At 37.1% G+C, this 26358-nt stretch overlaps 1 protein-coding gene across 1 annotated transcript in view; it reads left to right on the top strand.

Annotated features, from left to right (window-relative positions):
- Positions 1-26358, top strand: part of CPAMD8 (C3 and PZP like alpha-2-macroglobulin domain containing 8) — a 7231600-nt gene that overhangs the window by 5227610 nt on the left and 1977632 nt on the right. Inside the window, exon 27 of the mRNA XM_044054766.1 lies at positions 17781-17946. Within this exon, the coding sequence (XP_043910701.1) occupies positions 17781-17946 (166 nt within the window). The remainder of the gene's footprint in view (positions 1-17780; positions 17947-26358) is intronic.

Genomic DNA, 26358 nt, shown 5'->3' with positions numbered 1-26358 from the left:
TGTCAATTTTCATGCATGATTGCACGTTTTAGGTGCAGGAGACAGTGGTGTAGGATGAAGTCAGGGCAAACTTGATGTGAGGTAGTTCTAGATAGTCTGGAGGATTGTGGGTAAGGGGATGAGCTTGAGCTACAGTGCCAAGTTTTTAGAAGTGGACAAAGTCAGATCTGAGACCCCATCAGTTGAGCATGGGCAAAAACAAACAATGTAGATGCATAGTTATTGTGAGCACTTAACTTTTGTTTTTTCATAGGGTGACATACAAGAGTGGAAGAAGATGCACACAGGTGGATTATATCTTATGTAGGAGGGCCATTTTGAAGGAGATTGGATACTGTAAAGTGGTGACCGGGGAAAGTGTAGTTAGGCAGCATAGGATGGTGGTTTGTAGGATGACATTGGAGAGCAAGAAGAGGAGGAGGAATGTAAGGGCAGCAACAAGGATCAAATGGTGGAAATTGAAAAAGGGTAATTGTGAGGTGGAGTTCAGGGAAAAGTTAAGACAAGCACTGGGTGGCAGTGAAGAGTTACCAAATAACTGGATAACTACAGCAGAGCTAGTAAGGGAGACTGCTAAAAAGTTGCTTGGGTTGACATCTGGACAGAGGAAGGACGATGAGGAGACATGGTGGTGGAATGAGGAAGTACAGGAGAGTATACAGAGAAAGAGGTTGGCAAAGAAGAAGTGGGATTGTCAGAGAGATGAAGAAAGTAGACAGGAGTATAAAGAGATGAGGTGCATGGCAAAGAGAGAGGTGGCGAAGGCTAAGGATAAGGCATATGAAGAGTTGTATGAAAGGTTGGACACTAAGGAGGGAGAAAAGGACCTGTACCGATTGGCTAGACAGAGGGACCGATCTAGGAAAGATGTGCAGCAGGTAAAGGTGATAAAGGATAATGAGGGAAACATACTCACAAGCGAGGACAGTGTGTTGAGCAGATGGAGGGAGTATTTTGAGGGGTTGATGAATGAAGAGAATGAGAGGGAGAGAAGGTTGGATGATGTGGGGATAGTGAATCATGAAGTGCAATGGATTAGCAAGGAGGAAGTAAGGATAGCTATGAAGAGGATGACGAATGAAAAGACTGTTGGTCCAGATGACATACCTGTGGAAGCATGGAGGTGTTTAGGTGAAATGGCAGTGGAGTTTCTAACCAGATTGTTTAATGAAATCTTGGAAAGTGAGAGGATGCCTGAGGAATGGAGAAAGTGTTTTGGTACTGATTTTTAAGAATAAGGGTGATGTGCAGAACTGTAGTAACTACAAAGGGATTAAATTGATCAGTCGCAGCATGAAGTTATGGGAAAGATTAGTGGAAGCTAGGTTAAGAAGGGACATGATGATTAGTGATCAGTAGTATGGTTTCATGCCAGGAAAGAGCACTGCAGATGCGATGTTTGCTCTGAGATTGTTGATGGAGAATTACAGAGAAGGTCAGAAGGAGTTGCATTGTGTTTTTGTAGACTTGGAGAAAGCATATGACAGGGTGCCTAGAAGAGGAGTTGTGGTATTGTATGAGGAAGTTGAGAGTGTCAGAGAAGTATGTAAGAGTGGTACAGGATATGTACGAGGGTAGTGTAACAGCGGTGAGGTCTGCAGTGAGAGTGAGGGATGCTTTTAAGGTGGAGGTGGGATTACATCAAGGATCAGCTCTGAGCCCTTTCTTATTTGCAATGGTGATGGACAGGTTGACAGACGAGGTCAGACAGGAGTCCCCGTGGACTGTGATGTTTGCAGATGACATTGTGATCTGTAGTGAGAGTAGGGAACAGGTGGAGGAGACCCTGGAGAGATGGAGATATGCTCTAGAGAGAAGAGGAATAAAGGTCAGCAGGACTAAGACAGAATATATTTGTGTGAATGAGAGGGAGGATAGAGGAATGGTGAGGATGCAAGGAGTAGAGGTGGCGAAGGTTGATGAGTTTAAATACTTGGGATCAATAGTTCAGTGTAATGGTGAGTGTGGAAGAGAGGTGAAGAAGAGAGTACAGGTAGGATGGATTGGTTGGAGAAGAGTATCAGGAGTGATTTGTGACAGACGAGTACCAGTAAAAGTGAAAGGGAAGGTCTACAAGAGGGTAGTGAGACCAGCTATGTTATATGGGTTGGAGACAGTGGCATTGACAAAAAAGCAGGAGTTAGAGCTGGATGAGGCAGAGTTAAAGATGTTAAGATTTGCACTGGGTGTGACGAGGGTGGACAGGATTAGGAATAAGTATATTAGAGGGTCAGCCCAGGTTGGAAGGTTGAGACAAAGCCAGAGAGGCAAGATTATGTTGGTTTGGACATGTGCTGAGGAGGGATGCTGAGTATATTGGGGAAAAAGATGCTAAGGATGAAGCTACCAGGTAACAGGAAAAGAGGAAGGCCTAAAATAAGGTTTATGGATGTGGTGAGAGAGGACATGCAGGTGGTTGGTGTGACAGAGCAAGATGCAGAGGACAGGAAGAAATGGAAACAGATGATCCGCTGTGGCAACCCCTAATGGGAACAGCCAAAAGAAGATGATGATGATTCTATGTACTTTTAAGTGGGAGTGCATATTTGTATTAAAAAGTTAACATTTATTAAAACTACTTTTTTCTGTGGAGAAACTATTGTTTTTTTTGTTTGTTTTTTTTTTTTACTGTTTTTCTGGGAAAAGTTACTTTTTTTGCTACTTTCCTGTTTTACAGAATGTTATCAGTAAGCTTTCTGGAAATCCAGCACAAGTTTCGGCTTGACTTTACAAAAATGTACTGATTCCTCAGTCAGACTTTCTTCCAGTCAAAAAAAGAAAAGGTTTGTTAAACAGACTTTGCCATCACAGCAGGATAGTATTTAACTTCAGACACAGGTGGGTGACTGCTGTGGCCAAAGCTCTCTCCTCACACCACTCATCTTTTTCTTTGGATCTCACAAGTTTAGTCCAAGCAGCCACCATGGACTAAAGGACAGCTGTTGGTGTCCCCTTAGAAAGCCACTCTTTTAGTCATTGGGAGAAAGAACAGGAAAATGCCCCTTCTTAGCCAAAATGTTGTGCCCTTACCTATAGTTCTTTTTGGCAAGTCTGGGTCTGTCTGTTCAGAAGTTCCTGCTAAAAAGAAACTGAAAGCTAGACATTTGTCTTCTCCTGTATCAGTTACTCTTGGCAGGAAGAATTTGTTAGGCTTGGCTCAAGATCTTATACAGGCTCTTGAGCCCTCTTGTAAAGTTCTTTATTGTAAAAGAAAAAGGGATTCCATTTTGTCTAAAGAAGTTCTCAAAACACTGAATGTGTGGGGGAATGTGAAGGAACAGATGCAATCTTTTCTCATCAGGTTTTTTATTTTTATTTTTTTTTTTAATTTTATTTCCAGTTTGATTACCGGGGAAGTCCACTGGGCTGAAATGACCCGTTTTCAGTGGTGGCCCGGAGAGAAAAGTTCCAAGTTGCATAATACAGTCACAATACAAGTGGTACATAGGTATAACAGATACATTATACAAAAACTTACAATTAATACATTTTGAGTCATGGTATTTAACAGAGTTCAGGGTTTTACAATTTCATTTAAGGAGCACTCTAATGTGTGGAGTACAACAGTATATGTATGAACATGAGTAGAAAGAGAGGAGACAGAATAAAGACATACAGAATACACTCTGCTTGTGCATAATTAAACATGGATGCTATTTACAAGGTTGAGTTGAGTCAGAGTGGCTGTAGGTGTTGTTGAGAGCATAGATTCCAAGGAGAGTGTGGTATCCGAATCTCCCTGTGAAGGATTCTCTTTCTCTGAGACTGTTTTCAAATGAATCAGTATTTTCAATGGGAAAATAGTGATATTTATCAGTCCTTCATAAATGAAAGGAGAATTAAAATCCTTTATTCCACAGTAGTGCAGTTATGCAGTTAAGCGCTTTCAACTGGAACCCAGTCTTCTTCAGAACCATTTGAAAATGCACATAACCTCATATATATAATCAGAGCAAGTCAATCAAATTAAAAAAGTCCGCCAAAACTCTTAAAGATAAAGCACTCATAAAACAATACATCCTAATGCTTCCTACTAATGTGACAATGCTATTACATTAAAAAACATCAGTAAAAAGGAGAAAAAATAAATAAAAGTGCAGTGACTTTTTTAATTTGATTGACTTGCTCTGATTATATATATGAGGTTATGTGCATTTTCAAATGGTTCTGAAGAAGACTGGGTTCCAGTTGAAAGCGCTTAACTGCATAACTGCACTACTGTGGAATAAAGGATTTTAATTCTCCTTTCGTGTACGAGTTTCCTTGGAGGTGGTTCCTGTTCCCTATCATAGTTTTGGAGTTGTTGGTCTATTTTTTTTTTTTTAGTCCTTCATAAATGTTATGATTTGTTACATCTGGAATTTCCAGAACCCTCATGTATCCCTCCAGTTTTGCCTGCTCTGGAGGAGGATGTCTTTGTCACAGCCTGCATTTTCTCTGACAGTCAACCTGCTGCCTGCTAAAAAACCCGATAGATTAAGTAAAGTTCTTCAGCCTTTCAAGTCTGTATTCACTAATCCCAGGCCTGACTCAGTAGCTATTGCTTTAGTGAGTCCAGCTGCTACTAAACACTTTGATAATTTTAATCCCTCTTCTTCTGACAAAGATGGGAAGGCTTTTAACAAGCTTGGGACAAATTGTTTGCTTCTGCAGCTTTATTCTTTAGAATTTTAACTAACAGACTGATATGTTGAAATTTATCCTGGATAATTGTGAAAATGTGAGGAATGTTTTGACATCTGTTTCACCTTATGAAGAGAAATCTACTTTGTGGTTTGTTAGAGACGGTGCTTCGTGTAAGTAGAAGCACAGGCTATACCATGTGTTTTAGCATGGCCAACCTTAAATATACTTCAGGTAAATCCTGTGAGTGTAGCTGTCAGTCTGGAACAATTGTTCCTATTAGGATAGGAGGGGTAAACTTCATTATTTGTAGCTGTACATGGGTTTGTGTGTTTATATTGAGTTAATATGTTACAGAGGTATTCCAGGTGTGTGTTTTTTGAGGATTTTCATTAAAACAAAACGTCTTGTGTAAGGTGTGACATAGGTTCAAGTGAATATGACAAGAAACAACTGTATAAAAGATCAACCTGCCAAACAGTGTATGCATGTAACACAAAAGTTGAAACTATATTTTTTAAAAAGCTGTTTTACATAACAGGTGGGAACAATAACTTATTTTCATAATGAAAACACTTTCCATATTATCTTTCAACATGAATGATCTCACAGGTAGATACAAAAAGTAGTGAACTACATTAAATGCAGGGTGAAAATAGCTATAATACAATAGACACATTTGGAATGAACTGAGCATGTGAACTTGGTAAAGAAAGGATTTCGAGATGGTTATCGGAATATCTGGGACAGCAGAAAAGGGGGGTACTTGTATTAATTACTAGAGGGGCTCCAATAGTGATAGATGAGGGGAAAAAAGATGATAATGATAGATTTGTAGTAGTAAGGGGCTACTGGGAAGGGAGGAGGATTATGCTGACATGTATTTTTATTTCATCAAAAACTGCTATAGTTGAGGGTAAGAAAGTTCTGGAAGAAATAATCAGCTTTCCTCAGGGAATAGTATTCACAGATGGTGAATCGAAATTGATTTTCAACGGTGAGGATGTATTGGGGGGGGCTAGAAGGGAAAATATAACAAAAGATGGTAGTTTTTTTTAATGAAATTTATGAAAATGTTTGGTATGGGAGATGTGAATTCAGTAGTAGGAGCTCTGAAAGAATGTACATGTTATTACCCAGGGTACAAAAAACTGGGCTAGGCTAGCCAGAAATTATATTTCCCAGAAACATGTGCATTTAATTGAGAGTTTTGATATGTATCCAATAAAGATTTCAGATCACATACCAATAATAACTAAAATAAAACTGCAGGATAATGAAAGAAAAATGAGACATTGGTGCTCCCATGCCTATTAAACAGAGAGGGATTTAAGGAATGGGTAGTGGAAATTATTCAGGAGTTATTAAGGAACATAGAAATTTCTTCAGAAAGTATAGCTAGGTTGTGGTATAAAATGAAAGTGGAGTTTAAAAATATGGTAGAAATAAAAGAAAAAGAGATATGGTTAAGAAGTAACAATAATTATTTACAGGGACTGACAAAGGTTAAACTGTTGTAGAATATGGGAATCTCACAGAACAAAAAGAACTGCAACTGCACAGTGCTAAAGAGAAAATAAGGGACTACCTGGGCAATATGCATGAGTTTAGAAAGATTGTTATTAAGCAACTGTCCTTCTGATAACTCCAGAGAGAAAAGCTTTTAGCACAACAGCTCAGGCAACAGAAAATAGAAAGTGTTGCAAAGCTTATAACAAGGAAAATAACTAGAGATCTTGTAGAGGTATTAGAAATATTTCAGCAATTTTCTGAAAAGCTGTATAAATTAGAGAAGCGTAGAAATCAAGAAAAAATACAAATGGAAATCTTTATAGAATAATAAAATATGCCAAGGTTAGAGGTGCATAACACTGAATTTTTAACTGTTTGTGTACAAGGAGATGAGATAAACATGGTGATGTATAATCAATCCACAGGGCAGTCTCCAAGAATAGATGGTATTCATGGGGAAGTTTGGAAGCTAGAAGGAAAGAAAGTGATAAAGTTCTAGAAGCTTTTGTTTAACAGTACTTAAAAAAGAGGAGAAACATCAACATCTTGGAAGAAAACTGAGGTAGCTATAATACCTAGAGATGGTGAAGACCTATTATATTAAGCTTCATATAGATTAATTTTGATTCTTAACCATAACTATAAATTTTTGTCTATAATGGCTAAAATAATGGTAAAGGTGATGCCAAAATTGATAAATATGGATCAGTGTAGTTCTGTGGAGGAAAGGCAAACATTTGCCAACATTAATAAAACAATGATGATCCCGAGGGAAGCAGAATGTAAGAAAATACCACTGTTATTGGTGCGTCTTGATGCAGAGAAAGCATTTGACACAGTAGGCTGGGATTTTGAGTAGGGCAATGAAAACATTTACATTCCCTGACACAATAATAATGTGAATTAAGAGGATATATGAGGGAACGGAGGTTAAAATTAATGTAATGGGTTTCCTCCCAGATAAGTTACGTTTGAACAGAGGAACCAAGTGGGGGAGTCCTCTTTCCCTTTGTTATTTGCATTATATTTAGAATCATTGGCAAAGAAAATAAGGGACTCAGAAATTCAAAGGTATAATTGGTATGGTAATTAATAAAAATTGGCTTTATTTGCAGATTAATTTATTTTGTGCCTGATAAAACCAGAAAAGGACATCTGAGTGTTTTGGAACATTCTGGGATACAAAATTAATGAAGATAATAATACAAAGACAGTAGCTGTAAACTGCGTACCCACACATGAATTGGTTCAGAAATGCCCGTATTTATGTGGACATGATAAAATGAAGTGTTTAGGAGTATGTGTTAAAAAGGGTTCTGTTGTGGCAGCTAAGTATATGAGAGAAGACACTAAAATAATAATACATAAATTGAGGAACTGAAAGTTCTGTTTTATGAATATAGATAGCAAGATATAAGAAGTGAAAATATTTTTATTTGATTTAGTTTCATACACAGGTCAGGCGTATTTTTATCTACCAGCGGAGAAGTTGTGGATAGTAATTAATGAAGAGTTGAAGGATTTTATCTGGGAGGGGAATAGGGCAAGATTCAAGTCGGATAAGATTATTCTTCCAGTAGAACAAAATCATTTGAGATTACTTGATCTGAAGTTTTTTTTTCCCCCAGAGCTGTACAGTTAAGGCACCTATGCATAGAACAAGGAAAAAAGCTATAATTCATAGTGAAAGGATCGATGATAAAATGGGGGAAGCTCAAGCAATAGAGAGAGACTGATATTTTTTTTTTGGACTGTAATGAGTTGATTGACTTTAAAAATACCCTGCAAGCTACTCTATCAAAATTCATAATGGGAAGAGAGATTGGATAAGCAGTTCAAAAAGAAACAATGGGAGGATATATGTACTTCTCCCAAATATGCAACAAAGTCTGGAAGATGTAGGATCTTTGCTTGGAAGTGTTTACATACATATTTTTATACCCCAAGTAGACTCCAAAGAATTTTTCTTCAGGTAGAAGGCAAATTTTGGGGAGGTGATGGGGAAGAAAGAGGTAATTGGAAATGTATTTTGTGGGAATGTAATGAGTTGGCAGACTTTAAAGATTCCTTGCAGACCACTCAGTCAGAGATACTGGGTGAGGAAATCGGTGTAACAAAAGAAATTATTTTCTTGAGCTATGATACTGAGTCAGAATTGCCTAGACATAGTAAGGCCTTGTAGAGTATAGTTAAGGTGGCTGCCAAAAAGTAATTACTAGAAAATGGAAATCCAGTTTAAAACTGCTGTCCTATAACTAGTGAATATAGTAACAGAAATAAAACAACTAGAAATGTATAGGTATACTGAAAGGAATAGGGGATCCAAAGTGAAAGACCAGCAGTGGCAGAGTTTTTAGAAGAATCTAGAACAGAAGCTGTTGTTAAAAAAAAAAAAGACAGGGCATTTAAAATATTGCATGATAACTATAGGAGTCAATCAGAGGAGGTTAGAAAGGATTGGCAAGAGAGACTCGATAAGCAAATCACAAAGAAACAATGCATGGCTTCCAAATGTGCAGCAAAGTCTAGAAGATTTAGGATTTTTGTTTGGAAGTGTTTGTATAAGTATTTTTATACTCTCAGCAGACTTCAAATAATTTTTCCTCAGGTAGATTGCAAATGTTGGATGTGTGATGGGAAAGAAGGAGGTAATTGTGAACATTTTTTGAGGGAGTAGTGAGTTAGCGGACTTTAAAAATTCCCTGCAGACTACTCTGTCAGAAATGCTATATGAGTAAATTGGTGGAAATTATCTTTTTGAGCTGTGATACAGAATCAGAATTGCCTAGACAAAGTAAGGCATTACTGAGTTTAATTCTGGTGGCTGCCAAAAAAGCAGTTACTAGAAAATGGAAATCAATGTTTAAATCACCCGTAGTTGAAGTATAGTAACAGAGAGAAAAAAATCAGAGGTGGGACCTTTAGAATAGAGAAAGAAACTTATAGAGAAAATGTGGGAGTTGCGTGAACAGTACATGCAGAATAACATTTTGGAGGAGGAATGAGCTTTAAGGGGAGGCATGAATTGAATGAGTTGTATAATCTTTGATTGACAGTGACTGTATAGAAAGAAAATTGTATGTGATATATAATCTTTGCAACTGAAAATATGCCAGTATGTTTGTTTTCATTTATATAAATGAATGATTATCTAGGTCATAAATGATAATTCAATAAAATGTTTTTTACTCAAGTTAAAAAAAAAAAAAAAAAAAAAAAAAGGATTCTGGACCTCATGGCATTCCTGATTCTCATGATGCCTTTTGCAAGATCCTAAATTCCTAAATGTGAAAAGTACAATCATATATATTACATCTCTTTGGTCAGCATTAACATCATTGTCTTTTCAATTTCCAGTCTTAGAATTTGTAAGAAGGATGATCATGTGGAGGAGACATCAAATTTCTCAAAATCTAGGTTTCCCATTCTCCCCCCTCATGCTACAAAACAGTTAGTCACAATAGATACCTCAGACTGTACAGGGGAGCAGCATCAATGGGAATAAAGGTGCAGGGTCTTTGGGCTAAAAAAAGACACATGAAAAGACACAAACATAAATGAGATGCAAGGGTGATCCAGATCTTATACTATCTGCAGACTAGCTATATTAGCACAGGATATGGCTTTACAGCACAGTATCACTCTATAGGTATCTTACATCCCATCAGAGCAAAACTGTGTGACAGATAACCTGAGCAAGACAAGGACAGATCCTCATGACTGGAAACTGAATCAGGGCCCTCAGAGATTTGCTCCATCTTTGAGGAACATCTCAAGTAGATCTAGTTACACCGTCTGTTAATCAACTGGCAAAATTCTGTTCTAGGACTTAATGCAAGAAGACCTTGAAGACAGATGCTGCTGCTTTTCCCTTGGACAGGAATATTTCTGTATGCCTTTCCAATGATTTCCAGAATACTAAATTTACTTCCTGAAGAACAGGAGTGTTTGATACATCCTGACCCCAAGCAAATTCAGTTGTCAGGTTTTAGTATGTTTTAGACACATATTTTGTGAGGACTTGTAACAGGTATTAATGGAGACAATAAATGTTGCTAATAGAAAATTGTATGTTAGCAAATGGAAAATATTTCCTAGTTAGTGTTAACAAAAGGACCAGTAGCCATTCATGGATAGTGTTTCTCTGATTTTATAGTATTTCTGTAGTTACTATGCTGTGGCCAGTGTTTCTTTCCTGTCAAGGTTCTCTGGATAGCCTCTTTCAATGCAGCCTCCTGTCATTTTTTTTTTAAACGCCTTTATCGAATTATTTGTGACACAGACAAACTTGCATTTGTATAAACATAATCAAACTATATTAACAAGTTCACATTTGCAAACATTATTTATTGACATTTTATTACTGGGAGAGTCCAACTGGGTAGAAGCCCATTTTCAGCAGATGCCTGGGGAGAAAAGCTCCAAAGTACTGCAAAACATTTTAAGAACAATAATTTTACAACCTTCAAACAGAAATAATACAAAAAACATCTACAGTTTAAATAATTATACCAAATTAAACATAACATGAAAGTATTTGTAAGATGATATAATATTTAGAGAAATGTTATCCAGTTTATAAAGAAATTAAAAGTAGTTAATATACTAAAAACAGGACTTGCAATAGGAAGTGAGAGAAAAGCGGGCTTATGGTATACTCATAGATAAATTGATAGAAGTAAGGAAGTGAAGAAAGGCGAGTAAGGAGATGTAAGGTACAAATAGGTACTTGTTCACATTTAGGGATAGTTTATCCTGGTGTTAAGCAAGAACAGAGCCAGCTTTTCACTAGGAAGTCTTTCAGAATTTCTTTGAAGGATGGGAGGGAAGGTATTGACCTGATAGTACAGGGTAAGGAATTTCAGACCTTAGCAAAATGGTGAGAGCATAGACAATACCCAGTAGATTTGTTATGTTTTTTGGGTGGACAGGAGACTTTTTTCATTCGATTGTATTGATCAGTTGGGAACATAGTTGTGTAGAGTGTTATTTAGTGCTGGACAAGCAGATGGATTCTGTATATTCTTATACATGGTAAGAAGCTATCTGTATTTTAGTTGATGGAGTAGTTGTAACCAATTTAGGCTTTATAAAGCCGCAGTGGTAGCATTGTTGCCTCACAGCAAGAGGTTCTCCCGTTCGATTCTCTGCTGGAGTGCCTTCTGTGTGGAATCTGCATGTCCTCCCTGCGGTCGAGTGGCATTCGAAAGACATGCATAGAATGGGCATGCCTTCATTGAAGGTTGGGCTTCGAGCTGGCACCTCGGCACCCATAAAAAATCTACTGCCAATCATGAGCGGACCGGAGTTCCGCTGTGGCGACCCCTAACCGGGAAAAGCCAAAAAAAGAACAAGTGATGTACATTGGCTAGTTCTGAAAGGGATATTTGTTGCAAATTTAACAACTTCATTTTAGCATTATTCATGTTTTGATTTTTTTGATGCCATGAGGTTAGTAAGGATAGGAGCACCATAAAGACGTGTGGAGAGGAGATAAGTAATGGCAAGTGTAGTTTTAGTTGCATTAGTGAAAAAGTTTTTGACTTTGTAAAGCATCCTTATTTTTTTATGAGTTTTTCTTATGCAATTTTCTGTATGCAGGTCGAATAATGAAATGTATTATCATCCACTGTTACTAAGAGGACTGTAATTTTTGTTTTTTTCACAAGAGAGAGGTATTTGGGGGACATAAGTAGTAGTTCAGTTTTTTTAGGGTTGAGCATACGTTGTGTGTGAACACTCGAACATCTACATTTATGGTAGGTACAAAACTGTACTTTTCAGTGGCTGTTAAAGCTTCCTGAGTAATTTTTTGGAGGTTTGGCATGTTGTCAGATGTACAAACGAGTCTGGAGTCATCTGCATACTGTATTAGGGATGCCTGTTTTGTGGATGTGTGGAGGGTGTGGGTGAGACATTAAGGAGCAGGGGACCAAGGATAGAGCCTTGTGGTACACTAGTGGTGATTGGGAGGTATAGAGAGAGGGTGGATTGGCATATTGCTGTATAATCTTTGGGATAGGTAGATTCTGAACCTTAGAAGGGTGGGCTGAGAGAGACCTAATGAGAGCATTTGAAGTAAAAGTTTGCTTTGTCAAACTATGTCTAAGGCTTTAGACAAGTCTGAAAATAAGGAGACTAGTTTGCCATTCTCTCTGTTTTTATTGACAGTATCTATATGGGTTAGAAGAGCAGAGTTAGTAGTATGGGAAGGATGGGAACAATGCTGTGTGGGGGATGAGAATTCTTCCTGCTGGAGATAGTTCAGCAATTTTTAAAATAGATTTTTGAAGTATCTTGGAGGGGGGGATAAGATTACTATAGGATTAAAGCTAGTAATGTCTACTGAATTTCCTCCTTTGTGGAGAGGGATAATGTGACTTTTTCCAGAGAGAGGGAATGTAGGATTCCTGGATTGACCTATTTATAAGGATTGAGACAGGATAGACAATTCTGTTGGTTGCTATTTTAAGTTACTTGCTTAGAAGATCATCAGCTGAAGTAGCATGGTTTGAGTTTGAGTAGTTTTATGTAGGATGTGGGCTTAAGTTTGAAGGTGAAATTGTACTTCAATTACTTGTTTTGGGCAATTAAAACCCTTACGTGGAGCTTTTACTTACTTTTGCCTTTGGTTTTTATTTTTGAAGTCTTTCTTCGTTTTTACTAGCTTGTTTCTTGTGGTTCACCTTATTATTGTATGAAGAAATCCAAATTCTTCCATTGCCCTGCTCACAAAATCCCAGCTTACTCTGTCATATTCTGTCTCTGCATCAACAGCAGTATTTCTTGCATTCTTCTTCCCTTTGGATCTTCTTTGTTCTTTTAATGTTGTCAAATGTTCACCATGGCTCCCGAAAACCACATTGATCCATATCTATCAATTTTGGCAATATGTTTGCCATTCCTTTAGCCATAATTGACATAAACACTTTATTATCATGGTTTAAAATTGAAATGGGCCTATGTAAAGCTTTTCTGTCATTAAGTACTATAGCCACCACAGATTTTTTTCCAGGATGTTGATGCTTATCTTCCTTTTAAAATACTATCAAACAAAACTTTCCAGGTAAAGGTTTGGAAGGTTTTGTTTAACAGTGTTTTAAAAGGAATGAAGGCACCAGCATCCTTGGAAAAAACTGTGGTGGTTGTAATACCTAAAGACAGTAAACACCCATCTGATCCAGCTTCATATAGGCCCATTTCAATTCTAAACCATAATTATCAAATGTTTATGTCTATAGTGGCTAAAAGAATAGCAAAAGTAACGCCAAATTTGATTGTTATTGACCAGTGTGGTTTGGTGGAGAAGAGGTAAACATTTGACAACATTAACAGAATAATGATCCAGAGGGAAGCAGAATTTAAGAAGCTATCATTGTTACTGGTGGGTCTTAATGCAAAGAAAGCATTTGACAGAGTATGCTGGGATTTTGAGAAGGGCAGTGGTAACATTTGCATTTTGTGATACAATAATAAAGTTAATTACAAGGATAAATGAAGAATCTCAGACAAAAATGAAAGTGGGAGGTTTCCTGTCTGATAAGTTGTATTAAACAGAGGAACCAGACAGGGGTGTCCTCTTTCCCTTTTGTTATTTCCGTTATATTTAAAACCACTGGCAAAGAAAATAAAAGACTCAGAAATTCAAGGATATAATTGGTATAGTAATCAAGAAAAGTTGGCTTTATTTGCAGATTGTATTGCTTTCTACCTGATGGAACTAGAAAAGAACATCTCAGTGTTGCGGAATATTCTGAAACATTTCCTGCTTTTTGTCAGGATATAAAATTAATGAAGGTAAAACAAAGGCTATTGCTATAAACTGTGTAATCACACATGAATTGGTCCAGTAATACTCATATTTATGGGGACATGATAAAATGAAGTATCTAGGTGTATAGATTAAAAATGACTCTGTTATGGGAGCTAATGATATGTGGAAAGAGATTAAACAAAAGACAATACAAAAAAAGAGAAAATGGAAGCTGTTGCCTATGGATATGGATAGCAAGACACAAGCAGTAAAATGTTTTAGTACCTTTTAGTTTTACACACAGGTCAGGCATATTTTTATATGTTAGAGGAGAAATTGTGGACAGTAATAAAGAGTTGAAGGATTTTACTTGGGAGGGAAAGAGGACAAGAGTCAAATGGCATAATTTGATCCTCCCAGCAGAACAAGGAGGTTTAGGATTACCCAATTTGAGGGATATTTCAGAGCTACACAGTTAAGACTGTTAAACATAACACTAGCAAACATTTACAGTTAATTCAAAGTGGAAAGGGATAATAATGAAGCAGAGGTGGTAATTTGAGAAATAAGGAAATAATGGGATTTTAAATGCAAATCCTTAAGGAGAATATGAACAGTCATACAAAATGTTATTTTTATAAGGTAGCAGAATGGAGAAAGGAGATTCTGCCAATAAGGATGACTGTTGTTAGGGGTACATAGAATAGACAAGAGAGGGATGGAATTTACTGGAGGAAACAGACAAAGGAAATAAAGTATTGGCAACAAGTAATTAGAGAGGGAAAGGTAATAGAAAAAGAAGAGTCCAATAAGACATTTGGATCACAGAATATAGTGATTGCCTTCTCTATCAGGGATTGACATCAGAATACAGACAGAGAGAAAGGGATGGGGAATCGTAAATGAAAGACCTGCACTGGTTGAGTTTTAATTGAATCAGAACAGAAGCTGCTGCTAAAATGGTTAATTTGTAGGGCATGTAAAATAGTGCATTATAACTAAAGGAATCAATCAGAAGAGGTCAGAAAAGATTGAAAAGAAAGATTAGATAGGCAGTACACAGAAACAATGGAAAGACATATGTATGGCTTCCATATATGCAGCAACGTTTAGAATATTTAGGATTTTTGCTTGGAAGTGTTTGCAAAGATAATTTTATATCCCAAGAAGACTCCAAAGAATTTTTCCTCTGGTAGATGTCAAATGTTGGAGGTGTGATTGGGTAAAAAGAGGTGACTGGGAGCATATGTTATGGGAGTGTAATGAGTTTGCAGATTTTAAAAATTCCCTGCACCAGTACTCTCTTGTGAATGCTGAGCTTGCTAATGAGTGTAACTAAGGAAAATTTTTTTTTATGGAGCTGGAATACTGGGTCTGAATTACCTAGACATAGTAAGGCCTTGTTAAGTTTAATTTTAGTCGCTGCCAAAAAAGCAATTACTAGAAATTAGAAAATGATACTAAGCTAAATGGAAAATATTTTCTAATTGGTGCTGTACTAGAGACCAAGACCCATCCCAGGCAGGGGCACTGCTGATTTTCCAGTACCTGTGTGAATTGCTCAATTCATAGGTTCATAGGTGTTTACTAGGTTAATGACCACAAGGGCCTTTTTAAGCCTAGCCATGCATTTCAAATCTCTGACAAGTTTTGATACCCTTGATAAGTGTAAGCATGGTCCTGGGAGATGAACCATTTGCAGGTTACCTGTATCCATTAGAGACATAGGTGTCAAACCAGGGACGAATTTCTGGTTTCGCATCCAGTTGTCCAAGTTGCACTTGAATTGTGTTAGGGAGGAACTGTGCTTCACATGGATGGGAAACCTGTTCAATAGACTCAGTAGTCCCTGGGATACATACCTATCTTCCTGTCATACACTTCTATCAAAGTACACTTCTTAGTCACGTCAGCTTGTCCATTTTAACCCCCACTTTTCTCTTCTTTTCAGGTTAAGCAGTTATTGAAAGGGGTGTTATGGAAGCAAGTGGCTCCATCATGAAACCTAAATTCTATTTTTGAGAAACTGACTTTACATCCATTTGTATCTTCATGTGGTATTTCCCAGATGTTCTTATTGTTCTGACCTCAGCTAGAAGAGTAGCCGAGTATGAAGTCCTAATGTCTGCTCACCAGTTTTTGGTCTTTCATGAAGACAGAGTGACTTTTAGAACTAATTTATGCCTAAAGTGTTTTTAATTAACTTTGAACTAGTTTACCCACCTTCATATTTTCTTTCCCTAGCCTAAAATCAGGGAGAGAGAGAGAATTATTTATTCCCTGAATGTCCACATATAACTCGGGTACTATTTAGAAAGGACAAAGATTTCATATTGGAGGGACGACTCTTTTTTGCCTACAAATTAAAAAGAGCAGCCAGTTTTAAAACAGATGGTATCCAGACAGTTAGCCCAGACTATTAAACTCTGCTTCACTCACCATGGAAACTGAACCCTCCCCACAACTCCTGAATGTTGGACAACACTCCACTAGCACTATGGCTACTTCTGAGGCTTTTTGGAAAGGGGTGGACTCTGGAGACATTCTAGAGGGAGTACTTGGTCTTCACTGCATACTTTCACTAAACACTAGAAGATTGATTACATTTCCAGAGCCATAACAGGACTGGCTAAATGTGGATTCTGGTCCTGCATCCCCAACCCTATCTTTGTATAATTTAGCTTTATGCTGCTGCAACAGTGCTCTAATGACAAGCATAGTACAGATGTGTAAGTAAAATTAACATAACAAGTAGATCTTGGAATAGTTCACTGTTGCAGTACTAATGCCCTCCACCACTCCATTCCCCTTCTCATCTTTTCTTTTTTCTTTCTTATATAGACTTTTCCTTAGCAACTTTTTCTTGGCTGGGATGGGGTTTCCTTTCCAAGTTTTTTTGCAATGACATTGGGTTGGAAATTTGTACTTGCCATATTTTAGGTTACATCCTGCACTGGTTAGAAGCAGGAAAGAGCTAAAGGTTTGGTGCCCGTATGTCCCCTTTTTATATTAGCATGCTCTTGTGCTTTAGTGAGCATACAGTACGTGAAGGTGGCGCTTTTCTATACTGGCCAGACATCTTATCCTTGGTAGGATATATACTATATAGCTTTATGCTACTGCAAAAGTAATCTATTCAAACATCTACTGTATAGTTATGGAACTGTGCTTTACCATGCATAATATACAGTCAGGCACATATGTGCACTAGTTGTATTGCCTTGCATGTCAGTGAGCTTTCTTTGATAGTCTTACAGGCTGTTCTAAAGACTGTTAGCCTATCTCTTATCATGTAGTGCTGTTATTATTACTGATATATTGCTTAGCCATAAAATCAGAACACATGATGCTAGTTGGGTAGGCTATGCCTGTATACAGATAATTGACCAAGAATACCCTAAACCATAAAACATCATCAGTGTGTATCCATTTTTTGATCACTGAACAGATGTTCAGATTAGTAGAATTTTCTTAGACTTCTTAAAGGTTAATTAGTTTGAAAAAAATACCACCTGTTAAATAATAAGGTATGATGCTATGAAATCAGTAAGCCAAGTTATTTTTCATTCTAGCATCGCAGAGCATGGGTAGCTCTGATAGCAAACTACACAAAGTTAAGCAAACACTTAGCAGCTCAAAAGCATGCTTCATTAGTCTCAGCTGTCAAACATTGGGCCACTTTATATTTGTAGCGACTGGTTATTTGTGTGCAGTGAGCAGAATCAGGATTCTCAACCTGTTTTCAGGTGTTTAAGTAAACAGTATATTCCTGTTAGAACTGAATCCATTTATTAAGTCTTAGAATGCTATTTACCAAAGTCTCCTGGATGACTATGTAATGGTAAAAAGTTTGCATAACCTCGAACTCAAGCTGTTTGCTTATTGTTTTTAGGAAGAGAAAGTTTCAGTTGGCAAAGCTAAGCAGTTCCTGGAGACAAATATGCACTCAGCCGAAGATCCCTACACCACGGCTCTGATTGCATATGCACTGACATTACTGCACAGCACATCTGCTCCATCTGCTTTAAGAAAACTGAATAACATGGCACTCACTCAAGGTATGAAATAAAGGCAAGCTGTTATTAATCGGCAGTGCAAAATAGTAGAATTTAGTTATGTGCTGTTTTAATACAATGTATTTTATCAAGAACTGGGCTGTTAGAAATGCTGATGTGGAGTTAAACATATGTTTACTACTAATTAGACTCAATGTTTCTTCTTCTTTCGGCTTTTCCCGGTTAGGGGTCGCCACAGCGGATCATCTGTCCGCTCATGATTGGCAGTGGAGTTTTATGGTGTCGAGTTGCCAGTCCGGCACCCAACCTTCCACAGAAGGCACACACACGCAGACACACACACCTAGGGCCAATTTAGAGTGTCCAATCCACCTACTGCATGTCTTTGGGATGTGGGAGGAAATCAGAGCACCCACAGGAAACTCAAGGGACCACAGGGAGGACATGCAGACTCCGCACAGAAGGCACCACAGTCGAGAATCGAACCGGAGAGCCTCTTGCTGTGAGGCGGCAACGCTAACCGCTACACCACCGTGGCCGCATTGAGTCATTAATTAGACTCAATGTTTAATGGTTCTTTTTTTCTTGGTTAGTACAGTAAGCTACAGTCACTAGTGCTTGCTTTCATGGTGAACACAGAGCACTGGATTGATTAAATGGTCTCAGAATTACTAGCGAACAAAGACATCAAACACAAAGCTACAAAAATAAACTTGCTGTTAATTTGTTGCCATGATATTCGGCCTTGTACTGCAAGAGTACAGCATAAAGCGTCTTTGGAGAATTATCTTTCTGATTAGAAAGGTCCTAGGGTGAACAGTATAGAAGCTGTTTGGCAATTTATGTCAGTGGAGTGAAAGATAGCAGGCCTCTGAGAAATCATTAATTTTTTAAGCACCTTTTTGCAATTTTTACTTAAGACATATGCACATGCATTAAAAGAAAAGAAAACAAACTATAGCAACATTTTTCAAATTCATGCATTATATATTGCATGTATGTTTTCTTTTTTAACAATTGACGTACACTCCAATGTTACATGAACTGCTCATCTCACTCCTCCTGAACATTATTCTGCATGCGCTGTTCACAGAGATTCGATTTATTTCTGTGTAAATTGTTTGTTTTGTTTTCTAAAGATCACATCAGAGAGATAGGTGGCTGATGCAGTGCCTAGAGCCATTTCTCATTCTGACTCCCCTTGACTTGGTTGAGGAACAAAACAAAATCCATGATCTTTTCTGGTGCCCCTTCCTTCCACAACTTGGAGTAGGAAAAAAGAAAATAAGCTCTCCTGTTTACTTAAACTGTAGCAAACTAATTGCTACATTTGTAACAAGCAGTTTCTACAGTTACTGCACAAGAAATACGTAGTGCAAAAGCACTTGTTATTAAAAAAATAAATTTCGGTTTAAACTGTAGAAAACTGCTTGCTAGAGTTTATAACACACATAAAGCTGTGCAGTGCTCTGATTTGTTATGAAGCAATCAAAAAGAAAAACACAAACACAAAAAACGCACATTCTTTTTTAAATTGTAGCAAACTGCTTGCTACATTTGTAGCAAGAGTCTGATGTAAGTTATACCAGGCAGACAGAGCTGCAGTGCTCAGAATCGTCTTAAAAAAAAAAAAGACTTTTTTTTCCTTTTAACTGTAGCAAGCAGTTGGATCCCACCTCCAGTTATTTTTATGTCCTTTACAATACTACTTTAATTACAGTTAGTTTAGATTTTGATTTCCATATTTAGTAATATTTTTTTTGGCCTCCAGTAGCATTAGACTTAGTCCTTACTGTGTGTAGGAAATTCAAGAAATCATTGATTATTATATATTTGCTGCATGCAGACTTTGATTTCATGTTTGTTAGCATCATTTGAAACTCATATAAACACATAACTGCCATCAGCGGAAGGCTAGATACAGAGATAAGGGAGTTAAGATGCAGATCTGTTATGTTCAGTTTCATTGTTCATTTTATCCAGTAAAATTACCTCCAACCCAATATATTCCGTGTTTCTGGAATATACAGCCCTTACATATCAAGCTGAATACTTCCCTGGAAACCTTCAAAACTAGTGTGGATGGCTGTATGAGTTAAGAGAAATGTTCACATGGCATATACATGAAAAATCTAGTTACTAGGGGACACCACTAGTTTCTCACCAGTAGTGGATGATGTGGCTGAGTTCTTGATGGTCTTTTAAGCTTAATAAGAACCTTTGAAACTACATTTAAACATTTTGCATTGTTGCTGCATATTGTTACTGCCAATGTAATTGTTACAAAGCATGATTTTTCTCCATTTTTTTCTTCTCTTGGAACTTGCCCCTTTCTTTGTATAGTTGGTAGCTGATTCATCAAGCATGCCAGTAGAAATTTTTATGCAGAGGATCCTTATGCTGCAGTGGTTTGAGTGGATGCTGTGCTATGCTGACTGGCATAGGTTTCTTCCTGAAGTTGTTCCCTGCTGTACTATGTTGTTTAAGGGTCACATGCATGTCATACTGAACTTATTCATGTCTTCCCAGAATAATAGACTCTAATGGGTGTTACCAGTGTTATTGTTTGTTTAGTAGAGCAATTTTTGTACTATACAGAGTTGTCCTCCTTTTATTCTTACCCAGTGGCTATCATTACAGTTTATTTATTATCAAACTGGTATCAGCCGCTTCTGCAGTAGCTATTCTTTCCCTCTGGATGTTCAGTGAAATAAGAGTTCCGGTTAACATTTTTGGAATGTGATAAATTAGTCTTGAAAATTCTGATACAGGTTTAGAGTTATTCCAGAAGTTAGCTTAGGTGTCTGACATTCATGATGTGGGCAGATGTTTTGGGAAGCTGTGTATGGAAACTTTAATGGTAGATAGTGTTTGCTTCATTGGACATGACAGACTGGTCAGACATGTGCAGTGCAGCATGTAGCTGCAGTAACATGTCAACTACAACCACAACAGGTAATCACTGAAAACTACTCTTCAGTCTTCCACGGACAGCTCATCATTTAAAAGTTGATGGTGCAGAATTATCTGGTAAATGTTAATTTACAATCTGATGATGTAATGTTAATTTGTTTCTCAACGAATGGTTTCAGATGTGATCCTCTGATCCGACTTGGTCACGTTATCTAGATACTAGGATCTGACTCTCGAGCTCCTCCCTTACCCATATTGCCTCTGACTACTAAGTTTCCTCAGATCTTGTTTGCTGCTCTTCAGGTTCGGACAGGATTGAGATTTCTTGAGCTCATAGTAAGTTTAGTGAGTGTGTAAACTTGTATTTCTTCTCCTTAACTTTTATGTATTTATTATTGTTAATTGTATATCCCTTACCTTCTTTCTGAACTTTCTTAATACCAAGAATTAAGGGTCTTTTTTTTTTTTTTTTTTTTTTTTGGTAAACTTATTTACTGTTGTTGGTAATCCTTCTCTCTTTCTTACCTCTCTTTGAGGTATTTTCTATTCCTGCCATTGTTGGTATTAAAACATTAACTTAGTTGGCAATACGCAACTTGATATGCATTCAGCTGTTACAGACTCACTTCCACCAGGACAGCAACAATATTTTTCTAGGCTTAACCAGCATGAACACCTTGGCAGTAATATTTTCCATCAGTTACAACCTGGTAATCTGGCTTCTTGGATGAACCAAGATATTGGTTGTGTTACTAATAATGTAGGCCCTATAAATACCACCCATTGAAAAAAAAAACTTTAAGCTGTTTCACAACAAACATTTGCGGTATCACAAGCTACAGCAAGAGAACTCCTATTTCTAAGAATGTATAAGATTAAAAGAAGTGCCAAAAGGACTTCACATATGGAAATACCCAACAGGACCTGTAGAGCACTCCTTATTACATCAAGAACTCTTAACCATGTACGATAGACATGGCTGTGAACTTATGGAGTTGCTCATAAAGCACCATGTTAAAGAAATGGATAATTATTAAAAAAATGGATGGGACTATTACTCAGGATGTTCTCTTCAGTGTTATAAGTTTAAATACTAACAGATTTTTACAGAAATTGATAACTTGTGTTCTATAATACAACAGAGGGAAAAAAAATGTTACGCAATCAAGTTGACAACTTTAAGGGCACAGCTTATCCCATCCTCCTAAGAGTCAACAAAGGAAGGATACTGACAGTCTTGTAAAAAATAACTGCAACAAATGCTGAAAAACAACCACAGGTGGCAAAACAAATCCAAGGAACAAAAGTAAAATATAATCCACTGAGGTAAGTTATAATCCATTGAGACAAGTTTTAATTCCTAAAAACAAGTTGTGCAAGCACTTTTATCTTGCTTCTATGAGCAAGACTTCATCAAACAGGAGTAATGCAAAATGCAGCAATTTAAAGTGTAGCTGTTTAAAATGTCACATGCTAATTAGTTTCTAAAAGCAAAAGTACAGATATTTAAAAACATTTCAGTATAAGTACAAATACTAAATAAATAAGCTTGAATAAATAAGGAAGCATGAATAAAACTGACCAAGAATAAACATGCACACCGAGGATGACCTGATTTTAAGAAAATTATATAAAAAAACTTTGTTTAAAAATTGTACTTAATAATTAATGTGCAAAATGAGCAATTCATTTCAAAGAACTACCCACTAGTAAAATCATATATTCACTATTACCCAGCCTGTCAGTTAACTAATATAATACAAAAAATACAGAGAATATAAGTATTTCTACTAAGGTTCAGTGATGTAAACAAACAACAAATGTACAGAAGAAATGTTCAATTACCTGTGCAGACTCTTCAGTTTTAAAACACAAGACAAAGAACATAAATCATTTAGCCCTGGTGCATTATAGGCATTCAATTTTATTTTATTTAAATACTTATATTCTCTGTATTTTTGTATTATATTAGTTAACTGACATGCTGGGTAATAGTGGATATATGATTTTACTAGTGGGTAGTTCTTTGAAATGAATTGCTCATTTTGCACATTAATTATTTAGTACAGTTTTTAAAGTTTATTTATATAATTTTCTTAAAATCAGGTCATCCTCAGTGTGCATGTTTGTTCTTGGTCAGTTTTATTCATGCTTGCTTATTTATTCAAGCTTATTTATTTAATATTTGTATTTATATTGAAATGTTTTTTAAATATCTGTACTTTTGCTTTTAGAAGCTAATTGATGTTTAGCATGTGACATTTTGAACAGCTACATTTTAAATAGCTGCATTTTACATTAGTCCTGTTTGTCTGATGAAATCTTGCTCATAGAAGCAAGATAAAAGTGCTTGCACAACTTGTATTTAGGAATTAAAACTTGTCTCAGTGGATTATAATTTGCCTCAGTGGATTATATTTTACCTTTGTTCCTTGGATTTGTCTTGAAGATGAATGGTTGTTATGCACCTTGGATGTTAGTGCATTATATACCAACATACCACATTGGGCAGGGCTTGATGCAATAGAATATTGGCTATATGAATCAGAACTATACAAACCTGGCTTCAACACCTTTCTTATATGTTTAACTGAACATGTTCTCACCAAAAATGTGTTGTTCTATCGAAAACAATGTTATCTTCAAATACGGGGTACTGCAATGGGCACATCATTTGCCCCCATATATGTAGATCTATATATGGCATACATAGAAGAACAAATCATCTGTGATGTTACACACAACATATATCTAATGGACATTGATATTTGGCGCAGATATTTGGATGATTGCTGGATGGTGTGGAGGTCTGATGTAGAATATTTGATGGAATTTGTTGAATATCTCAAGGAGACCAAATGGGGTTTACATTTCACCATCAATTATGACCAACACAAGATCACATATTTGGATGTGCTGGTAACAAGGAACAAGGATAATACCCTCTGTACAGAAGTATTCAGAAAATATCCAGAATGTAACACCTTATTCCATGCATCCAGCTTTCATTCAGCACATATTACCAAAAACATCCCCAAGTCTCAATTCATTAGGATGAGATGTATCTGTTCAGAAGAAAATACTTTCAAGGAGTTCAGTAAGGATTTGTCAAACAGGTTTGAAGAAAGGGGCTACAGCATGGGGTATGTACATACAGCAAGCAATCATGCTGCAAATCTGGATAGAGAAGACCTTCTTAAGTATAAACACAAATCACATAATAAAAATAATAATTTACGATTCATCACTACATATGGCAGAAATACAAACAGAGTCACTGATACCATCAGACGACATTGGAACATTCTCCTAGCAGACAATGTTTTGTCACAATATTTCTCAAAAACTTGTATGTTTTCATTTAGAAGGGGGAAAAATCTTGGATCTCATTTCAGTCATTACAAACATCACCATGATTCTAATAAACAGAATATGACTCAAACCCTAATTTCTGGAGATAAACGTGTGGGCTGCATGCCATGTGGTCACTGCAGCCATTGTAAACGTGCTTAAAACTAAACAATTTTCCAGCAGTAATTGCAGTATGATATATGACATCAGGTTTTTTGCAAATTGCAGCACGGATTGGATCATTTATATGGCCTATTGCAGTTGTCATGCATTTTACATAGGACAAACATCTAGGCCTCTCAAGTTATGTATTTCAGAACACCTTAGTGATGTAAAATGTAAACGGATGAGCAACGCTTTGTATAAACATACTACAGCCAGATTTCACTTTACCAACATAGATAAAATAATTGGAGACAGATGTAATAAATCTGGGTGGCACAGTAAACTAAATACAAAAGAAAAGAAATGGATTGTAAAATTAGGTGGACTCTTCCAGCCTGGCCTTAATGAATATTTATGATTTTGCATACTGATGAATATTCATAAGCTCACCAATGAAATTTTGTGACTAATTATGTCAGTGTATAAAAAGAACCTCAAAATGTTATGAATATTTACACTGATGAAGGCTAGGTTAACACCATAGCCGAAACCGGTCTGTCATTTTTGTGTTTTTTTATTTTGTAACTAATTAAATTAGTTCATACAGCTCACAGTTGCTGGCTTCTGTGTTTTTTGTCTACCATGTGTTTTCAAGCCGTGTAATTACTTCCGTGCAGGGGAATTCTTTTTTGAGGATACACTTTCATCCCCACCAGATGGGCAGACATTACAAAGATTATGTGCAAGCTTAAACTTTTTATAAGAAATCTGAATTTAGCAATGCTCCATAATAAGTCTAATAATGTAGTCCTGTGAAAGTGGCTTGAGAATTCCAAGTATTTATAACTCTGTCTTACACCCCACCCTTGATTTATTTGGGAGTTTTTGTGATATGGATATAAGGTTTTTGCACAACAACCATCATAGAACATGCAGTAATAATCTAGATCAACAACGTCTTATAAATAAACTAAAAGATGGGCACCAATTAAGAATTATGGGCCCCTGACAAGGGTGGGGGTAAGGTGATCATGGATCAGTTTGATTATGAACAATGCATGCTGCATTTATTATTCAGCGACACCTATGTCGAAGCCTCATTGAATGAGGTTAACATTTCATATAAAGAAATTGATTATCAGCTTCAAGATATACTCAAGATGGGTCGAATTTCACCAATGGAATATTATTGTATGTTTGTGGAGAGCCCCAGGATCGCTACAATATTTGGCATTCCCATAATTCATAAAGATATTGAGGAGCCCCCTTTTCATCCAGTTGTGGATGTTGTAAACTCAGAGAAGTTTTATAGGTCAATACATCAATTACAGTCTGAAGTATCTGCAGTCTAAAATTCCACACTTGCATAGTGACCCATAGGATTTTTTAAAGCAATGCAGTCAATTGCAAGAGCACTTTCATGGAATATTTGATGTCATTCTATTCCTATGTTGAAGTATTCATACTGTGGGATTTTCCGCCTCAGGCGACCCGACGTCAGCTCCTGTACAAAAACTTAAGCCTGGCTGATGTAGGTGCATGGGATGTCACATGCAGGGCCATAAACCAGGGGCCATAAATGTGATGTCTGCATGCACAGACCTCAGAAATTTTCAGCTGGAGATGATGTTAGTTTGACTGATTCGCTCTTATGGCCCAAGGCTTCTAAAGATAAGTACCCCACTGGGGATTTTTTTTCTCTTACATACGCTTGAGTTTGGTTGCTGTAGATTCCCCCTTCAGCCAATGTCTGAGAAAAAGAGCTAATGTAACTGTGGACGTCCGGTACCTCACAAAGACTCTCGCAGCCGGTGTGTGTTTTGCTTAGGAAAGGAGCACAACCGTAAGGCCTGCCCCATTTGTCAATCTTTCGTGTCAAAGACCCTACGCAGCCAACTGGCCGAGCTTAACCTGTATTTGGAAAACCAGAGACTAAAATGCCTCACTCTCAGGATGGATCCCGAGTTGACCACCCAAGCCGAACAACTGAGGAAAAAGGCCAAGGTTTCCAGGACCTTCTCCCGATGCCGCTCCACCAGCGGATGTCCCGCCAACTACAGATATAGGGGCTGAGCTACACCTGAT

The sequence above is a fragment of the Protopterus annectens genome, chromosome 13.part0 (genome assembly GCF_019279795.1).
Source record: "Protopterus annectens isolate FY-2018-M chromosome 13.part0, PAN1.0, whole genome shotgun sequence".
NCBI classification, from domain to species: Eukaryota; Metazoa; Chordata; order Ceratodontiformes; family Protopteridae; genus Protopterus; species Protopterus annectens.
Note: the sequence above shows the minus strand (reverse complement) of the source record. Positions and strands in the feature narration are given on the sequence as shown.